Genomic DNA, 14,942 nt, shown 5'->3' on the forward strand with positions numbered 1-14,942 from the left:
TGCCTCTTCTCCCTCAGTTCAGGTACAGATCCCATACTCATACCCTACCATCCAATATCTTTAACGAATGGCTTTCAGTATTTTTAGTATCCTTTCCATTTCCTTCCCCATTTTTCTGCCAGAGCCCTCTTTTCATATGCAGTTAAATGACTTTGCTGCATTAACTCACATAGGAACATTTATGATAACACACCTTCATTCTTACCTGCAAGAGTATGTTGTCTCCCCTCCTTTGAACACCTTTCCACAGAGCTGGGAGGTTCCACTCTGTTGTAGCTTCTCCAGGAATATATCTGGGTCCTCCCCAAACAAATAACACTCCAGGGGATATAATATTGCTGCCTGGACCATTTCTTCTTGTTTCTCCAGCAAGGGGTCCATTTCAGCTGAGTAAATATTTGGCACATGTTTTGCCAAGCACTGTAAAAATGTGCCTTGGAAGTCGAATCTTTCATCACACCACTGCAACAAAAAGTACACCCAGAGATAAACATAAACAAATAAATAAATATGAAGAAAATAGGATTAAGCACTTCTGATGCAGAAGAGACTTCTGAATTCATGGTAAAGTCAGTTCAGTGAGCAAAAAAATCCAAGAAACCATGGTTTCCCCAAGAATTTCTCTACTATTTTCCTTTTAGTATCCACACAGAAACCTGTGTTCCTCCGAAGTGTTCTGTTAAAACACTCTAAGGCAAGAGCTGGCAAGTGCTATATTACTGTAGAGCAATCTGTGCGCTAATGAATTTCTGACTACGTGCTTCCCAACAGGCCAACCAATACACAAATCTCAACGTCTGTTCAGCTGCAAACAAATGGAAAGAACAGCAGCCACAGCTGGAAAAAGTTTGGTATTCATTCCTTAGCCTGCTTATAGTCACAAAACATGTATCAACTTAATGGTCTTTGAAAGTCTTGTTGAACTGGTCATCAGAGGTCAATTGCCACTGAGGGAGAAAGAAGCTCAAATGATTATATAAGCTTAAAGTCCTTGGCAAAACAGACAAAAATGCTATTTCATTTTTACAAGACAATTAATAAAAGCACTTGTGTTTTGGCTTGAGGTTCTTAGTTCCTAATTTTACTTGCATCTTCTCTACTTCTCTGAACCGTTCTCTCTGATTGTCCTATTTCTGTCTTTCAAGTCTAAATATTCTATCCTTCACATTATTCCCATTATTTACAAATAACTTTTGTTTTTTCCCCACTGCAAATCAGACAATAAGGCTCCTAAAGACACCATCCTTTCATACACAACCTTGGTTTAGGTCCAAAAATCACAGAATATCCTAAGTTGGAAGGGACCCACACGGAACATCAACAGAGGACAACTCCAAGAATGACACCATATGCCTGAGAGCATTATCCAAATGCTTCTTGGACAGTAGCAGAATTACAGCCAGGACCACTTCCCTGGGAAGCTGGTTCCAGTGCCCAATCACCCTCTGGGAGAAGCACCTTTTTCTAATATCCAACCTTAACCTGCCCTGATACAGCTTTGGGCCATTCCCTTGGGTCCTGTCACTGGTCACCACCAGTGACTGATCTCTCTCAGTGAAGAAATCAGTGCCTGTCCCTCCAATTCCCCTCACGAGGAAGCTGCAGAGTGCGATGAGGTTTCCCCTCTCTCCCTTCTCCGGGCTGAATAGACCAAGTGACCTCAGTCACTCCTCGTATGGCTTCTCCTCAAGGCCCTTCACCATCTTTGCAGCCCTCCTTCGGACACTCTCTAACGGCTTTATATCTTCCTTAGACTGTGGCACCCAAAACCGCACACAGGACTCAAGGTGAGTGCAAAAAAAAAAAGAAAAAAGTACATAACTTCATAAATAGCTTTAAATGGAATTTCCTCCAGGCCAGCAAGCAGGGAATGAGCAAAGCAACCACCAAAGAGTTCAGATTGAGAGAAGGTTCAAATAAAGTTAAAGAACAAAAATGCACATCATGTTACGTGAAATGCAAAAAATCCTCAACTCCGATTTAAAACGAAACCTACATCAACTGACTCAAGACAGAGATCATAGAATCATAGAATGGTTTGGTTGGAAGGGACCTTAAGGATCATTTAGTTCCAAACCCCTGCCATGGGCAGGGGCGCTTTCCTCTAATCCAGGTTGCTCAAAGCCCCACCCAACCTGGCCTTAAACACCTCCAGGGATGGGGCATCCACAACTTCTCTGGGCAACTGCTCCAGTGCTAACTGACTAAATAAGAGAATTCTAAACTACAATAGAATAAATAATATAAGGCTACAGCTCCCTAACATTAGAAGAGTTCTTCAAAATCAGAAATGAATCCAAGAACATACACAGTCAGAAGTGCTGCAATCCCAGTATTCTGAAAACCACATCTGCAAACATCACGTAAAAACCTCATCTTTGTTTTTTGGAAAACTGTATGTCTATCTCACATACACAAGTATAAAAACTGCCTACATGGAAAATCTAAAGGGATAAAACAAAAATACAATACCATATTGAAACAGCCTAGATTAACAATAACATCCATCACCCAAAAGTAATCTGTTAAAGGACATTTGTTCCACATTGTAGTCACTTTAAATACTTCCTTTATGGCTCTAATAAGACACACTGCATTTCTAATAGGTTTAGTTTTAGCCTGAGGCTTCTACTGGTATTTTGGCAATCAATCTTCCTCAGCATTACCCTTAGGTAGTCCATTACTTCATTTATCATAGTGAAAATGCATTGCAGATGCTGATGGAAAAGATAAGCCAGGGATAATATTGTCAAGCAGGAGAGCAAATTCATCCACAATCATACTAGGATATCCTCACATTTTATAAGACCCAAGTTGATCAGCCTAATCAGAATCCTTGAATCACAAAGCATTCAACCTATCTGTGAATATCTGAAAACGAAGATCCATCCACAAAGTGAAAAAACCCACTCATTTAAATTCCAATGCTAACAAATAAATCTGGTTTTGTTCTAGAATTTTACCTGAGCAGTAAGCACCACTGTGATCACCATATTGATCATAAAAGCTTTAGCACACACCTGTAACATATATGCAATCTGTATACATACATGCACTCAAATATATAGATACATATTTATTTTCACATATTCAGATCTAAGGAACAAAAGGAAAAGGAAACAAATGAACCAGCTGCCTTTTCATTCTAACTAACTCGTTCAAATTTTTCAATTACTTAGCAACTTTTTTTGTTAAATAAAAACTATGTTTACCTGGGGCACTAATTTGTAAAAAGCAATTGAAAATTAAATCCAAATTTATCAAATACTTGTAAATCAACACTTAAAGAAAAATATCACATTTAGCTGGTGGTTCTGATAAAGATACTAAATTGTAAAAGGTAACCAAAAAATAAATTACTTGATCACAGGTTTATTTTTTATATGTCTAATTTAAAATGACTGGAAGTGAATTATTCTTTTCATTATTAAACTCCGTAATATAATGTTCTTCCTTAAACATGTTTCCTCCTGTAGTTTGCTTTTTTTTTATCTCACCTATACTGTACTATGGCATTACCAAATTCCCCTCCCAATTTGGTTACTGTATTTTTCAAATGTGGGAGGGTGGGATGTGACCCCTCAGCATACTCTCTTTCCAAAGCACAAGAGAATCCCAGTCTGTAGCCCTTCTATCTTAATAAGTCATGTTCCCAAGAGATGGTATAAGCTTACATTCTGTGTTGCTGGTCCAAAGCACGTCACAGCTTCAAGAAACACAGGGCTACGCTTTCCAGAAAATCTGCCAGAAGTGTAAAATGGGTTCTCACACAGTCTAACTCCCAAGCATTTCAAGCATTCCTGTGCAAAGCTTTTAATTCTGCTTAAATGTTGTCCTGAGAAGGGAGGACAGGAAGTAGGGAAGGAGGGGGAACAAGGGAAGAAAGAGAACTCTCTCAACCAGGCTGTCTCCTGGTGAACGCACTAGAATATATCCTCAACCTATACATCAACCAGGAAATATCCATTATATTCACAAGAGAAACAAGAACATTATTTTTCTGATTTCTAAAAGCTGCACCAGGGTAAACATCAGACCTATCCCATAACCTCTGTGCCTCCTAGGAGAAGCAACTTAATCCTTTCGTAAAAATCTGTTTAGCATACTATATTCAACTGTATAAAATTACATACAAAACTATCAACAATACAAAAGCTGCCAAATACAGCACACCTTAAGTTATAACTGACTGTCCAATGCCAGCTTGGTCACCTTGTACATATATACTGAAATTCAAGTTTGAATACCTCAACTAATAGTTTGAGTAGTCTCATTTGCCCTCTCCTCACTCACTCCTTTACCTGAGCTCATACCTGTCAAGTGCTCAATTGCTACAGATATAAAAAACCATAAATTAATAAATTGATAGGGATTTTTGCTTTTATTGACAGGATGAGCTGGAAAAGCATAAGAGCTGTGCAAGACAGCTGCAAGCCAACACACAGCTTGTACCACAGCTTTCTGCCCAGCACTGGCATAGGTTGCCCTGAGGGGCTGTGGAGTTACCATCCTTCAACACCACAACTGGACACGGTCCCAGGGAACCTGCTCTAAGCAACCCTGCTTGAGCTGGGAGTTTAGACAGAATGACCTCCAGAGGTGCCTCAACCACTGTATGACTCAAATGCCTTCATGAAGAAAAATCTTATTTCTCTTTCTCAATCTCTGTTAACCTTCCAATTTCTGCTACAAATAAGCCCTATAGAAAAGTAATTTCCCAGATTTGATTCCACTCAAGAATAAATTTGAAATAGAATACTGAAAGAGGCAGATGCCATGAGATAACATAATTAAAGAAGAAACACTATCATGTAACCAAAATACTACTATCAGTCAGCTCTCCACAGCCCACCAGCACTCACACTCTACTCAGGGTGGCCCATAGACTGTAGGTAACAGAGGAAAGCCCAGAGGAAGCAGGCCTGAATACACTCTAATCCAACTGACACTACTCCACTGGAAAACATTCTGAATTTAGGGAAAAACCACCTCCACATACATTTTAAGCAAATTACAGCTTCATCTCAAATCTGAATTCTGAAATTTCTCAGCTTTTAAATATTTGTATTAGTGCCCTAGCAGAGTTCTTATGATGGGTTTCTTGGTCATTTTCTCACTTTTAATGAAAGTCAGCCAAAGAAACAGCCATGCCATCACATGGCCCATACACACATACACATGGCCCATAAATAAAACCCCCACAACTAACCACTCAAATGAGCTGAGGGAGTTATCACTGCAATGGCACACCACCACCTTTCCTGCAGAAGGAGCAACATCCACACCATGTTTGTGGGCATTCCCAAGTATTGAAAACAGTAGGCAAAGGTGGCATTCAGGATCCTGAAGCTAGTGAAGAGGGTATGTCAAAGACATGCTTTGTCTCCTGTCTCTTCTTTTATACTCTAACCTTCTCCAGGTCCATCTCTTTCTTCTCCTCCTTCAATCACATGTTCCTGTCACATTAACCTTTTTTAAGATAAGGATAAACCTCAAACTACATGAAAGAGGAAGAAAAAGGGAGACAGGAGGAGCTGCAAAGCTATGTTTCTCAAGTGTAAGCAGTTCTGTCAAAAGAGGAGACACAGCAACCACTTCGTCTTGATTTGTGCTGTATAAGAAAAGCTGTAATCTGTAAACTTTAATGGTTTTTCAGAAGAAAACTATGTGAGAAGCAGTACCTCACAGTACCACTTGAGAATGAATCATTAGGTGATAATCTCGTCTTGCATGGGAAACATGTCCTCCTCTGTGGGATCAGACTACTATTTCTTCCCATGTGTAAGCATACAGAGATCTTCCCAAAAGTGAATTCCAACCAAACACATAGGTTTCTTGTACATCTAAAAGGACAGTTAGTAGGCTTTTTAAAAACCCTTTGAATAATCATCATGCCAAAAGGTCAGAGGATGATGAATTATATTTCCCTACACATACTTCTATAAAAAATATAAAATATCTGTCATTGATATAGCAAATATATCCATATCCAATTTTGTCTTTCACAAACACACATTCATTTATGAATACTACAAATAATAACATGAATGAGAGCTAAGGAAGTGTATAAGGAAAAAGAGAAAAAAGTTAACAAACTCTCTCAATTCACTTTTTATCTGCAGACCAAGCACCAAATGAGATTTCTTGCCACTATGACGGACTTTCTTTATCATTGCAGAGGTTAATTATGTACATTAATTCAGTAGCCATTGCTTCCATGACAATTTTTGATTTACCTTCTAAGTACAGTTCCCTTTGAATTTTAAAGTCTTTTCAAACTAACAGCTTTCATTAGGCAATACTATAAAAAGCAGCTCTACTTTAACTACACTGATTGACAAGCTGATCTTTTAGTGCACAAGCAACGGCGTAAATTTCAAGACTGTATTTTTAGATCTATACATTAATCTAATCAGTGAAAAGAATGAATGTTAGTATTTATAAACAATAAATAACAAATCATGAAGGAATAGACACTATCAGTAATACAAACTAAAACCTGCACCTGGTCCAATATTCCAGTTAAAAGGAGGAACAAAAAAACTTAGTTTTGTATAACATAAATCTGTCAACCATGAGATGAAAATACCAGCTGCCTGTCACAACAGCAAGTAGATGCAGCATTTTAGAAGTAAATACTTAAAATGCTGGGGACATACCGATTTCAAGCAGGTGCCATTCAACATAAATACCAAATGCAAAAGGCTGCTTTACTTTAATGCACAGAGCAGTTGTTACTAGTGAAACAGAGATTAGGAGGACAACAGACCTCAGAAAACTTTTATTCTGATATTGTCTAAGCAATTGAGGAAACATAAAAGACATTTTAAAAGGACAAATACAAGTTCTTTTATAAGTATGCAGAATACTTAAAATTTCTTTAGAAAGGTACCTTCTAAACGTTCTTAAACTAACACTTTCATATTAGGTTCTGCTTTTAAAATTTTAGTTCAATTTTTCCTTCTCATTATTTTGGTTTAAAATTATCAGTTTTCTAATGCAGTGAAAATAAGATCCAACTAGAGTACAGAACACCCAGGCATTATTTTTAGTAAAAATAACAAGGAGACAAGGCAATCTGTTTCAGCCTCAAAGACATATATTCCCCAAAGAAAAGCCTTCAAAAATAAGTACTAGAAATTCATTAGCATATTTCTTCTTCCCTGCTTTAAATCAAACTGAACTTTTTTTTCAGGAACATAAATTCTACCATCTCTGGAAGGGCATGGTTCAGGGGGTTAAAATGGAAACTTGCTCACTTGTTTTGTCACATTCATAACGTGTTTCACATCCTCCAACAAAGTATAGCCAATGTTTTCAAAGGGAATCTAAGCTTGAAAAATGATTGTTTAGAAGTCAAATACAAAATTTTTGGTTTCTGACACAGCAGTCCCATAGCTTCTTTTCAATGTAGCTAAAAAACCAAACCATAATACCAAACTTTGGTCTGCTCTGGATATCAGTAGTTACACTGAAAGAAGCAAGTTTGGTTTCAAACGTTATTTTCTCTTGCCACAACATGGGTAACACTCAAGACTGTCTAACATTGTCCTAACAAAACATCAACTTTAACCTGAAGACAAAAAAACCTCTGTTTGATCTCTGTATTCATTTAAACTTTGGTCTCTGTGACAAAGCAGGGTTGCCAACTCATGTCAAAAGATGCTTTAATGATGCAGGTGTTTGCCCACGGGGAATAAGATGCAAAACCAGCGCAGACTACTAAAGCTTTGTCTACAGCAGCATCTACCTCAATTCCAGTAGTCACCAATGAATTCCAGCTTCACTGAACCAGAGCAAATCAGTGACCACCCGGAGAAGGACAAGTAACCACCAGCACCATCTGTTACCATTTCAGCTGCTGGACAGCTAAAACTAATGCCTGCACCAAGGTAAACAGACCCAAGCTACAAAACCTCTTGGAAACTGCAGGTCCCATTTCACTTCTAAATCAGACACCTCCATAATCACCCGAGTGCAGCTGTAGTTCCTGGGGGTAAGCACCTGAATGCAAACAGGTGCCCAAGGAGACTACTGGAGTTAAACCATGGTCTGTAGTTCTCTCTGCTATGCTATAGGCATCTCTATTGTACCTCCCTACCAAACGGTTTTCATGGTTTCATGGCTAGGCTTCGCAAAGGAAGATTTAGGAAGACTCTATCCACATTTGTTACAAACCAAATGGACACTCCACCCTAAATATGCTACAAAATTAGCAGGATGCTACTAAGTAGGTACAACATGCAAAACATAGTCAGAAATGCTAGAACTAATTTCCAAGTCTTTGAGGTATCTAATCACCTCTCATGTTCCAATTTTTTTTTGGTCAAACCTGCATGTGGTAGATAGCAACATACAACTAACAACAGAGAAAACAGGAATTCAGTATCACATAGTAAAGCAAAACAGTAGACAAAATACATATTTTGGGGAAAAAGTTATTCTCTCCATAAAAATAGCAAAATCATCATCTTGGCAGAGTTATTTGTAACATTCTGTGAGACAAAATTTGAACTTTTTCTTTAAGTTCTGACTATGATTATTCATTTACAGATCATTTTTGTTTCTAGAGAAACCAAGGAAAGAAATACTTTGATTCTTTCCTTGTTTGATCCTTAACATCCATGCTGTGGTCTTCTACCCTTAAAGGAACAAGGTATCTACGAAATATCTTAGCACCAGGCTGCACTTCAAAACATGCACCTACAGTGAATATTTACAAAGAAGTAATTCATTAATACGGGGGGAAGACGACAGAAAAAACAACAGTAGGTTTTTTAATTAATTTCTGTGTACTCAAACTCGTCTTACAACCACCTAATTTCCCAATTATCATTAATTTTACAATCCACTGTAAACATAGTCTAATTCTGCAGTGGATGAATGTGTAATAAAATTCAGGTGACTTTATCCATATTTAGCACTCACTCAGCGTCTCTCAAACACTCCCTTATACACCAAATCCAACCTGTTTATCCCTAACTTCCCTAACGCTCCGGCATTTAGAAGACACTGAAAGTCGCATGCTACTAGGAACATTCACCTGCAGCTACCTTCTCCTGGAGCCGCATACCTCTCACAACCATAATACTGTAATAGTATTGCAGCACCATACTTAAGGCACTCTATGCGGACTTGAGCAAAGATAACAGATACCTTTACAATCACAGTTCACCCCTGCACTAACAAAAGCCACAAACATTACCAAGAAGTATGAGTAAACATGAAAGTGACAAGGAAGAAAAAACTGCTGCACTGCTCGATGTCAACGAAGATTGCTAAATATACAGGGATGCAAATAGCACCTGGGCAATGCTCCAGTTACCTGCTGCAACTTTCATGGGCTCCACTCCACACAACTGTACAGCTTACATGGTTCTGCTAATGTGCTGCACTGTCTAAATACAGTGGTTTTGACTAAATGCATTTCAGGGCTTAATTGCATTAAAGGATATGCTGGTTTACCTAAAGGTGAGATTTTAAACAAATTTAGCTCAACAAAGTGATGTAAAATTATATAGACATCATCGTGCCTAAGCAGGTTAATTCAGTTTAGGAAAGCTTAGATTTAAAACTGGAAGTCGCTGCAATCCCAACTCAGATGCCTGGCTCAAATTTCATTAAATTCAAGAAATAACCTGCTCATGAACATGAATATCCCCTCCATATTACTACTTGATTACAACACATCTACAGTAGCGAGACTCCTCATATGCATTTTCTCAACTATATAATAGCATCGAACAACCCAAAAGATCTGAAATACTTCAGAATGCACAAGTGCCTGTGCTTGTAAAACAAGTGTTTTATTTCCCAAAACTGAAATTCAAAATCTTCCTGCCTTTAAAGGAAATATCCTGATAATAAAGCTTTTCTGTTCTTGTACACCACTACCCCACTTACATCTTATCTTTTGTTTAGGAGTATTGAATGATAGCAAAACATGGGACTTTCAAAAAACAAAATCCCTTTTCTTCACAAATATTACTAAGAAGATACACCTATATAAAAATTTGAAGATTTAGTATAAATTAAAATCTTTGAAATAGTTTAGTATCTAAGCCCTGGTCATATATTCCAGCTAGCAGCCACCAAAGCAGGCAGGAGTCAAACTGGAATTTGTTTAGAATACAGATGGACAGACAACCAAAGGGCTGGATTCAGCCTGCAAAGCAGGCTTTTGTTAGGCCACCAGCAATGCCTGCTAGTGAGCTACTAGAAAAGCCAAGTCCAGCCCATCAGTCAGCCAAAAAAACTGTGGATCCTGTTGGGAGAGGAAAGCAAGTTTGGTAGACAGGGTGTGTTACTAGGTCAGTGCCTAAATTCAGTCCACTCTCTTTCAGGATAACCCAGGAAGCAATACAGCCACTACGGAGAAGCAGGGGGCAGAAATAAGACCTGACTTAACTAATGCAGTGAAACACCAACTCAAGTATTTCCAACTACTGTCATCCAACCTGAAGAGCTGGAGTCAAGGGCAGAGAATAAACCCCGGAGCTGGGCTGGGTTCAGAAGAGTTTATTACCTGAGTCATCACCATCCACTCCAGAATCAGGCTGGTTCCTGCAGAATCATTCAGGTAATCCTGCATCATGTGCCCAGTGCTCTGGGAAGGTTTCCAGCCAGATGTAGTGCTGCACTACAACCAACAGCACCCAAACAAGGAGAGCAAGAGACACTCTGAACAGGCTGACACTGAGACCGATTTGACAAGTTCAATAAGGCCAAAGCTCACTCTATTCAGCCAGTTTTCTGCTTCACACTCTCTCAAATTCCCCATTATAGCACCGCAGCAAAAGGACATTTCAGACCAGCTGAGCACAGTGAAAGCACTAGTCAGTCAGGATATGTTAGTTCCACCTAACTAGTACCATCTTTAGTACAGCAGTAAATTGGGTGTACTGCTTCCAGATTACAACCATCTCTGGCATCACTCTCACCAAGTTTGCAATCTAACATCACGAACGCTGTCAGACACAACCTAAGTACATATCCTAGGCACCTCTTCTCCCTTAATACACCCTCACCCCATACTCCCTGTCAAAATTCCTGCAGTTTGCTCAGATACATAGCAGACAACACAGTCTGGGTGGCCAACCACCTCTCTTGGAATAATGGTAATTCTGGCCCACAGGCTCTCAGTCGGCTGAAACCACATAAAAACTAAGACAACTTAGTGGAGCAACATCATCTTTGAGCAGCTGGGGATCTCTTCAACACCTGAGTTTTTCACAATACCACAACTACCATTTTTATGCATTGCTTGGACTAACTCAGTCTCTCACGTCCCCCGATAACAAAAGGTTGATTTCTTTGCTTTGCTGCTGATTGCAACTATCACCCTCAGTACCACTCTGACTCTATGAACATGGCTCTCAAGCGTAAGAAATCACCTGACTCAGGTTGCAGTTTTTGACACTATAATGCAATCAAGCTGCATTTTTCCTAGTTTAAAACTGAAACATTTCTAAGACAGAATCAAACCCCACATATAGGCCTGTTATGGCCACAGAAATATACTTAAGGATGCAGTCTGTGACGACTATGCCGTTTCCAATGATCTGCAGATACCCTTATAATTCTGAGGAAAAGTGCAACAAATAATGGCTGCCACATGCAAGACAAGTTCCAGCAGTAAACACCTTCCTACTTTTACTAATGCTGTGTAGCATCATGCAAAAAGCAGCTATTCTACAGGCTTGCCAGTGCCCAACTTTAAAACATCTGCAGTCAAGAATTTCAAAACTATACTGCGTGTGCAGACTGTTGCAGAAAAATGGAACATAAAATATAAGGTTTCTGATACACATCCATCTGACTTTCTTAAATTCATAGCCTTCGGTTTTAAACTCCTCTATCAAAAGTGTTTTGAATATAGTAATCACTATACAAGGTTGTGAAGGAAAGCGCAGAAGGCATTTACACGCTACCACTAGACAGGGTCAACACCAAATTCTGTTCAATAATGGAATATTAAATCCACAGATGAACAAAATAATTTACAGAGAAAAAAAATGAGGGTATTTCTGTTCAGCAAATAAACAACTGTCATCATCTACATCCTTTCTAAACAATACTATTTGCTGCTCCCTTCACATTCTGCAAAACAGTAATTTGTTATTTGGTCTTTTTTGTTCAATAGTAAAGTCACCTTTAATTAAGAAAGGTAAAGACAGGACCAGGATAAAAGATGCACACATACACCACAACGCTTGAAGGACGCAGGAGAGTTTCTGAAGGTTTCTAAAGTTTGATTTCACTTAATTACATAGAGGTCAAGTAAGACACAGGGGGTGTGAGATGCTACTTCCCTCTGGGCCGCCTGACAGCGGCTCTCTGGGCCCGGGGCAGGGCTGGCTCTCCTCTCCCAGCGCAGACCCGGCGGCCGCCGGAGCCGCAGCCAGCGGAGGCCCCGGGACCGGGTGCGGCCCCCACCAGCCGGCGGCGAGACCGGGGGGCAGCGGGCCGCCCGCTCCGGCCCCACTGCTCCGGCCGGTGCCGCCGCCCGCCGGCTACGGCGGGTGCACAGGGGCGCGTCCCGACCCTCCGGGGCGCCGCTCGGCAGCTCCGGAGAGCCAGCTCTGCTCGCCCGAGCGCCGGGGCGGCAGCGCGGGCAGGGCACAGGGTGCCTCCGAACGCGGGCAGGGGGAACCGCGGCGCCGCGCCGGGCTGCAGCCTCACCATAGCTCGCTCCGGGGCCTGCGCGGAGGCCCGGCCGCCCGCCGCTCCTGCTCCGGGACCTCCGTCGGCTCCGTCCGCCATTTTGAGAGCGAGGGACGCGGCCGGCGGCGCCGTCACGGCCCAGAAGGAGCCGCCGCCGTCACCGGGCGCTGCGCCCGCAGCCCAGGGCCCGCCCCGCGCGCAGCCGCCGCGGCGTTCCGGCAGCGCCTCCTGCCTCCCGCTGCCCGCGGGGGCACAGCGCGTCCCCGGCATCCGTTGGGACGGTCTCCACCGAAGCTCGTGTTGGTCCTGCGTGCAGAGTTACATCGATGGAGCTCCTCCGCAGACACTTAAAACTGCACTGCGTGGGTGTTCACTTCGCGCCCTGCCATCACAGATTCAGAGAATCGATTAGATTGGAAAAGACCTCTAAGATAATCAAGTCCAACCTATGACCGAGCACTACCGTGTCAATCAGACCACGGCCGCAAATGCCATATCCAGTCTTTCCTAAAACACCGCCAGGGACATTGACTCCACCACCTCTGGCAGCCCCTTCGAATGTCTAATCACCCTCTCTATGAAGAAATTCTAACTAATGTCCAACCTAAACCTCCCCTGGCACAGCTTATGTCCTCTCATCCTATCGTTAGTTTCCTGGGAGAAGAGGCCAATCCCCGCCAGGCCAGCAAGATAATAACATAAGTAATTTCATATGCACGGAGTCTCACCACTAAGCAAAGGCAAAATTTTACAAACTAGGTACAAGTGTAGGATGCAACAGTAGCTTTAAGCAAAGACCTGTCTTCAAGATTAAAATCTTCCTCCACACCTCCTTCCTACAGCATATCATAACTGTTCTGAGTACTTCACATTTGCTACTTTTACAGAAGATTAAGGCATTCAGGAACTTGATTGATATATGACAGACCTGGCCTAAGTGCTGCTGGAAGTTTTCCGAATTGTTGCAGTCTAATTGCACAGTTCCCTGTGTTTGTACCTTCTTAAGGCTGGGCAAATAGGCAAACAGCCATAGCATTGGATCTTGGGGGCATACATATCCACCTATCCACCTATCAAATGCCTGATATCTCTATCAGGAAGACTGCCTCCTTCCATTGTAGTCTTCCTGTTTCAATCCTCCAAGCAGCTTTTCCATGTTCTTCAGTTGTCAGTACAGATGGGATAAAGTTTGCAGGTGACCTTCTCAGTATATTCAATGATTTTTCTCACTGCATCTGGCATCAGGTACTCTTAAAGTTCTTCTCTTATATCTTCAGAACATCTGAATGTAGCTTTTCTGTCATAACTACCACCCATCTTCATTTTAAGAAGTCCTGCAGAGTTCTTTACATTATTGAAATCTGTCACTTAAAATCACTGTGTAGATATTATCACTGAGACAGGATTAGGCATAAGATGTAAAAAAGACAAAGTGAATTTTGCCACTGAGCCACTTAACCATTAATTCAAAGCTTCATCTCATTTTGTCTATCCATGTTGCTGATCTATAACCAATCCTTTTTAACAGCACGGTCGACTGCTAACCAGATGTGTTTGCACAACATCCAAGTGTAGACTGTGATTACTGGAGTCCTCCACATGTTTTAGCTTTAACACTAGCAATTGCATAATCCACTTTCCAACACAGTTGAGCAAGAAAAGCAAGGCAGAATTCCAAGAAAGCAACAAACTCAGTCAAGTGCAGAAGGGCTGCCTGCAGCCCTCTGTGCTGTGAGACAAGCAGCTTGCATGGCCATGTCTTGTAGCTGAACTATCAGTGTGGTTTCACTATACTGTGGTGACTTTTAGAATTTATGCTGATGCAAATCAACTTCTTTAGTTGAACAAGACTTATTGTTAGACTTATTTAACAAAATAACACAAACAAAGACTTGGAACCCACATGCTGGGAGACAGCAAAGAAAGTGGCAATGAATCTCTGAAAAAGCAAGTTGGCACCCCTGCCCGGGCAGAAATGGCACAAAACACCAAGATCTCCATGGATACTACAGTAATAGAGGAAAGAAGAACAAAACAGGGATTCAGATCAATTTTAATAGAGACAAAATGCCGAAGTTTGGCAGCCCTGCTGCCAAAAAATATTTACACAATAAAATGGTAGACCTCCAGGAAGAAAGGGAGAAAACCCCAGTTGTCAAGATTACTCCTGAAGATTACCAGGATTACTGATTGCTAACTGTTGATTTAGAAGCAGTTGTTCAGGGTGTTCTTTGCGGGCAAGAGGGAGCAGACAATCAAGATGGAAGGCAGCTGAAAAC

General features: G+C 41.1%; 1 protein-coding gene across 5 annotated transcripts in view; it reads right to left on the reverse strand.

Moving 5' to 3' along the window:
- UBR1 (ubiquitin protein ligase E3 component n-recognin 1) overlaps window positions 1-12,813 on the reverse strand; it is a 73,146-nt gene extending 60,333 nt beyond the window's left edge. For 4 of the 5 annotated variants that reach the window (XM_027706947.1, XM_027706936.1, XM_027706940.1 and 1 more), the window contains exons 1-2: window positions 12,682-12,813; window positions 206-462 (exon numbers count right to left, since the gene is read on the reverse strand). In XM_027706947.1, coding sequence (XP_027562748.1) covers window positions 206-462; window positions 12,682-12,762 — 338 coding nt within the window. In that variant the 5' untranslated portion in view covers window positions 12,763-12,813. Of the gene's footprint in view, window positions 1-205; window positions 463-5,285; window positions 5,316-12,681 lie in introns of those variants that run through there. The other variant, XM_027706953.1, reaches the window with a different exon arrangement.
- Window positions 12,814-14,942: the final 2,129 nt, after the last annotated feature.

The sequence above is a fragment of the Neopelma chrysocephalum genome, unplaced genomic scaffold (genome assembly GCF_003984885.1).
Source record: "Neopelma chrysocephalum unplaced genomic scaffold, ASM398488v2 Primary Assembly neopelma1_24, whole genome shotgun sequence".
Taxonomy (NCBI): Eukaryota; Metazoa; Chordata; class Aves; order Passeriformes; family Pipridae; genus Neopelma; species Neopelma chrysocephalum.